This window comes from Neltuma alba, unplaced genomic scaffold (genome assembly GCF_004799145.2).
Source record: "Neltuma alba isolate B1F8T4 unplaced genomic scaffold, ASM479914v2 tig00012864_pilon, whole genome shotgun sequence".
Lineage (NCBI taxonomy): Eukaryota > Viridiplantae > Streptophyta > Magnoliopsida > Fabales > Fabaceae > Neltuma > Neltuma alba.
This window is the reverse complement of record NW_021637245.1, coordinates 117,380-123,379: the sequence shown is the minus strand read 5'-3', so window position 1 is coordinate 123,379 and position 6,000 is coordinate 117,380. Positions and strand designations below refer to the sequence as shown.

Sequence of the window (6,000 nt, the reverse complement as noted above, 5' to 3'; positions counted from 1 at the left end):
TTCAACTTTCCAAAGCCAAGCAGACAATCGATTTGAGGTGAGAGCAATCAAAGAGGGTCAAGTCCTTTTTCCATCTTTGCAAGCAAAGGATTTGTGATAAGATTCGGGATTTAGTTGATAGTAACATGATAATTGAACTTAGAGCTCGCTCTTCTTCCAACGCCATGGATCTTCCAATTAAGTCTCTCTCTTGTCTTCTATCCTTAGTACATATTATAACAGCAATTAAGGGGAACAAATATTATAGTAGATCTAAATTCTCAGAGCAGGTTAATTATCTTGTTTTAAGTATCTGTAAAGTGGATCTGAATAGTTTAGAGTTAAATAGAAAAAAGAGTAGAACCGCTTTGTGCATTTAGCTTTCACTTTACCCTTTCAAAATAAATCTCGCATACTTTTCTTGTTGACAATTTCCTCCTGTTGTACTTTACTCCAAAATCGAATTACATAAGAATGGTTCACAAGTGAACTGAAAAGCCTCTTATAACCTCCCCTCAATTATTTAAAAGTAGAGAGAGAGAAAAGAAGCAAGGTCGTCCTGAAAAATGCAAGGTAGTTGCATAACAAGAAATGATTAATTAGCACACAGCAAAGTTTTAACTGTAAGTCCGTATAGGGGGTGGCCGTGATTGCCATCACACCTTGCGCCGAAACAATCAACACTAGTCCATGGCCTCTTACAGTGAAAAAAAAAAAAAAACAAAAAAACAAAGGAGGAGGGGAAATTAAATAAAAGGAGGAAAAGTTACAAAAGCCAATCTCTTCTTTACACACTGTAAGTATCACAAGGAGTGAAAATATAGTAATTATGCCTTATGAGGAGGACACTGATAGCACTTGGCGAACAGCCCAAATGTGTTTATCTGTTGTATGAAATTTAGCATGCTCGCCCATCCTCCCAACCCAAATCCTACCACCAGAACCCACACCACCACAAACACGTTCACGGAGTACGTTCCTACCCATCCTCCCACAATCGACGGTGGTCTCTCCACAGCATTCTGAGAAGAAATGAAAAATACGCAGCATTAGAGAGATTGGTTCGTTTTATAATTTATAAGAGACAAATGAAGAAAACATATTTCATATGCATGGTGTAGAGGTGGCTTACCTCTCTAGCCGGGGCAGAAGCAAAAGTGACCATGTGTGCCATGGCCGGAATAATGTAAACAGTGAAGCTGACCAAGAGAGATCCAACAGTTGAGTTAATGGGCCCAAAGAAAGGGAATATGATGGCAAGAAACCATATTGGGATCACCACAGGAAGTCTAGCCAGCGCCCTCTTGAACAAACTCTTGGTTTCATGCACTCCGATGAGTTTTTCCCACACGAAGTACAGAGGAGTGCAGGCAAATCCAAAAGTTATGAACTGCAAAAAGCATCACTCATTCTTTAATAAACGCCCCCAATATGTAGTTTTTCTTGTCTGAGAAGAAGCTACTTATATTGAGTATGATGAGAGAGACCTGGTGAATAAGCATGAGAATGACAGCAACATCCCTGAAGCCTGTCCTTGGGAGCAAAGAGAGCGCATTGGAATGAGTAAGGAGCATGTCCCCGAATGCCCAATACACAGCTGCTGCTGATGGTAAAGTCAAAGTCAACACATATAATGTTGCCAATAGATATATCATCTTGAACTTCTGAGGCTTCCACATCGCATGCATAATTTCCCTGCAATATAAACCATTAAGTTCATGCTTTGCAGTTATTGCAATATTATACCCCGTAAAATACTGTGTGTTTGTAAGATTGAATCCAAACTCGAGGCCTCACACTGTGACAGCATGTCCACCAAAAGTGTAGAGAATGTTAGTAGCCCCAGTAAAGTAGAGAACTAATTTGGCTGGTCCCGAGTGCTTCACCCCCTCAACCTTCAAAAAAGTGTATCTCCCGTTATTAATGTGGAGAAACAATTATTGAACAGCAGGTTCTGATGGTACTCTTTATTTTTCAACTCCAAAATCATGATCTGGCTTGTGAATGGGAACTTACCTGTCCGTGGAGAAGGGAGGCTGCTGTGAGATACCATGCGGTGTAACTGGTCATGATGAGGCCCAAGAATGACCAGATTCTATAATTGTGGAAAGAAGGGATGAACACTGTTGTCGCGCAGCAGGCGCCAAAGATGTAAGTCCAGGTTCTCTTGTCGAGGTTGTCGTTTATGTAGTATATGTTACTGAAGCATTTATTATTAGAGAAACGAAATATCCACGTTTTAGCTACTATATAACATTTAAAGAGTTACTAGATACACAAAAACCCTGAATCAAAGGCCTACCTTGCGCAGGCAATTAGTTGAATCACTGATCCAAACAATAGGAAAGTGCAGTTGAAAAAGAGACCTATGTTTCTCCAGTGTTTGCCTAGGAGTCCATCAAGAACTTCAAACCACTACAAGAACAGCAGGATTAGTACAAGAAGAACCTAAAGCAGCCCATCAATATCGATACAAGGGTCCACGTAGTGTATGAATTGAAGGAGTCAAGAAACTAGAACATAATTACCTGAATCACATGGTTTCTGAAATCAACCTTTTCTCTTTCTTTTCTGGTTCTGTACTCAACATAAAGGATGCTGATGAGGTAAGCGGTCCAGCTTCCCATCAACCCATAAAAAAGTTGAAATAGAATCCCAGATAACATCCCCAGTTGGGAAAATGAATATGGTAATGTCAGTAACACTTGTGCAACCTGCATTAATTACGACACACAGTTAGTGAGCATGAGAAAAAAATGACACTGCTTCTTTCGAACCAGGGAATAAAATAAACTGTGATGTGTGATGTTTAATCAGTGCCTGATTAGAAGCACAGCTAAACCATGCATCATAAACCGAGCCACCATGCCAGAAGAACCTCGATAGCTTGCCCCTAGCTGACTTAGAATCTTCATCTTCTCTCTCCATTTCCAAGTAGTTTCCAGCAACCACTGTCTCAACCTTCTCGGAAGCCATGGTTGCAGCTTCAAGAATTATGAGGAAGAAGAAGATGAACTGAGTGACTAAAGAGAGAGATCAGAGAAGTTTTCTTTTCACCCTCCCTTCACATCCTATGCAGCTCCCCTTTCCTTATATAAACTTTTTCGTCACCAATAAACTGAATAATCCATTGGTGGGGACCTTGTTTGTTCACCCCAAGCTCAAGTAATTTATGTAGCCATAAGATTTAGTCAACCTTCGTAATTTTTCTATCACCAAGGTGCAGCTTCGGCATCAGTTTTGAGGGTGATATTTCACTTTCAACCACTGCTTACTTTTATTTAAGTTTAATTGTTACTTGTGGTTTCGATGGGGCCAGGCTAGCTGCATTGCACGAGCAGGATGGCCCATTGCTGGCCTACTCTTTTTTCTTTAATACGAAAGAGCTCATGCATGCCGATCGATCATGAATGTGGATGGGGGAAAAGCGAGAAAAAAGAGAGATTTTTCTACGGAGCAAGATTGGAAAAAAGTTTGAGTGAGTATGAGTGTTGGCGTCTAGGTGGGGGAGACTAAGATGGAGTGAATGATTGCTTTTAAGAGGGGCTTGGTGCTAATCATGATTAGCACCACACGTGTTCCAACTGGCTTTGCCAAAAAAAAATCTAATGAAACCCATCCTTTCTCAATTCTTTTCTTTTCGTTTTTCCATATTATTTGCTTTCTGAAACTACCTATATATTTTGAATGTATGGGCCATTGATGTGGCATGGGCTAATGATGGTGCTGAGTGCCTCATGAAGTCACGATTAGTTGTCAAAATTAATCCTGCCATTGTGTCTCGCGGATTCCCAGCTTTAATAATGGCAGAGTCAAAGGCATTCGTTTGTTCGTGGCTGTTTGCGAGTTGCGAATATTTTCACGGGTTGAACAAGAAGAATGAATTTGACCAAAAAAACAAAAGAGCAAGACGGATTAATTATAGTTGTAGTTCTAATCCTTTCGGATATAGTTATGAGATGATCCTTATCTTGTGGTCAAAAGAAGGGAAACATCAACTCAAAATGAGCAGAAAGAAAAGTTTCTTATGGCAAGCATCACATCTTGTAGGATAAGGTGGTCAACCCCGATCAGCATGGCCCAATTTCTAACTGATCCATGAAGCCCGATTCCAACCTCAAAACTAGGCCCCCCCAGGTTCTTTTTCATATTTTCCTTCCCATGTCATCATCACAGTCAAATGAGTTAATCTCTTACAATACGACGAATCAAAACTTGAATACTCTAAAAAACAATCACTGTCTCGAGTCTTAAAACTGAAGCTTTGCCTGTGACTATGAACAGTTCAAGCAGTGTGAGTGCTTTTGTTTTCGCTTAAACAAGATAACTTTAGTTGATAAATAATTGAATTATAGATGCTGTTGAAGTCGCAAATTGACAGGTGATGGATTGGATGGGGTGAATTGAGAGTGGGGACTTTTAATCATAGCTTGAGTCTTGAGTCTCGATGCATCCGTAACAAAAATGATGACGAGTGATTCGACTTTAATTTGATAAACCAAAAGATAAACCAGCTTTATGATTTCTCATATGGAGTGGGGTAAATTGGATCGTATCCTATGGACAATTATTGAACATAACACATAACACACCAGGAAAACCACGTGAAGCGTTGCTTTCTCTGAGATGCTGCCTAGATAGTTACATAATAACAGTAGCTGTTGGGCTCTTTTGCTTTTCTTTCTTTCTTTTTAATGAGGTAACAGTTAATCAAACAATTGAGCTTGATGGCGACGGCACTGATGGCCTAATTAATCGTCACTTTTGAATCAATGAATGGATAAGTTGCAACCTCCGGCACGGCAAGGGAGGGGATAGATAGGCATATGAGAATGCCACTGCCTTTATTTTCTTGATCTTTAATCCATATACTGGGACCCGCACAAGGCTTTAAAAGAGATGAAATATCGCATTGCCTTGCTCCCCTAGCATTAGCACATTTTTTCATGTGATCATTGATCAGATGATTTCATTTGATTGGATCCGCAGATAGTAAAAAAAGCGAAAGGTGAAAAAAGATATACGGGAACGTCGGTTGATATAATCAACGTCAGGTCCACACCATTTTTTTTAACCTGAAAAAGCCACGCACCTGATAATGGGAACATTAAATGTGGTATCTCTTTTAATAAGAATTTGAATTTGAATTCCTCGTGTTGTGAGGAATTATCCTATTCCGGCTTCTACTAAACTTAATCTTGTTAGTTAATAGTTATGTCTGTTTTTTTTTTTTGTGGTTCTAACGCATAGGTATTCCTTTAGAGAAGGTAATTTTATTTTATACATTAAGAAATATTAAATGTGAATATATCTCTTAATAAAATTTGAACTTTATTTTACCATGTTACTAAGAATTAGCCCTTCTTACTAAAATTTTTTTTTCGTATACACCATCTTAGGGTGTTCATGATGCCCAATAGCCCGGTATGCCCGCCCGTGCCCACCAAAAAAACGCCCTGCCCAGCCCAAAAAGAAGTGGCCCGAAGAAAAAATGGGCATGTTTGGGCAGGGCTAATCACGGGCAGGGCTGGGCCACGGGCATGGCATGCGGCCCTGCCCATTTGGCCCTGCCCAAAAAAATATATATGTATTTGTGATTATTATATTATAATATGTATTTTTTTGCTAGAATTATAATAAATATAGTGCAATATTAAGATATTATATTTCAATACAAAGGAAATTGCTCCATAAGACTCTAGATTTTTAAAGTTTTAGTTATTTTAGAAATACCACCTTTTTTTTTAACTTTTCTAAATTACTTTGCTATGTACTATAATTGTCTTTTAACTTTTCATGTTGATATTACTTCATATATCATGAAATTATACTAATTTGAATGTGACATATAGAACACTATAGATTATATTGAATCATAAGTTAATAATATAATTGAATATGTTAACGTAGCTTGTATCGTGGAGATTGATGCAAATCATTTGAACTTTAAGCTTTAATTATAATTTTTATTGTCTTGTTTTTAAAAAACAGGATATTATAATTCCTGGAGTATAGATTTTG

At 38.5% G+C, this 6,000-nt stretch overlaps 1 protein-coding gene across 1 annotated transcript; it reads right to left on the bottom strand.

Moving 5' to 3' along the window:
- Positions 1–536: 536 nt before the first annotated feature.
- LOC114731942 (auxin transporter-like protein 3) lies at positions 537–2,955 on the bottom strand. The gene is made up of 8 exons (XM_028919199.1): positions 2,800–2,955; positions 2,508–2,693; positions 2,282–2,394; positions 1,996–2,179; positions 1,777–1,874; positions 1,467–1,674; positions 1,112–1,369; positions 537–1,001 (listed from the first exon to the last, which is right to left on the bottom strand). The coding sequence occupies exons 1-8, from the start codon at positions 2,953–2,955 to the stop codon at positions 807–809; spliced, it is 1,398 nt and encodes a 465-aa protein (XP_028775032.1). The 3' UTR covers positions 537–806.
- Positions 2,956–6,000: the final 3,045 nt, after the last annotated feature.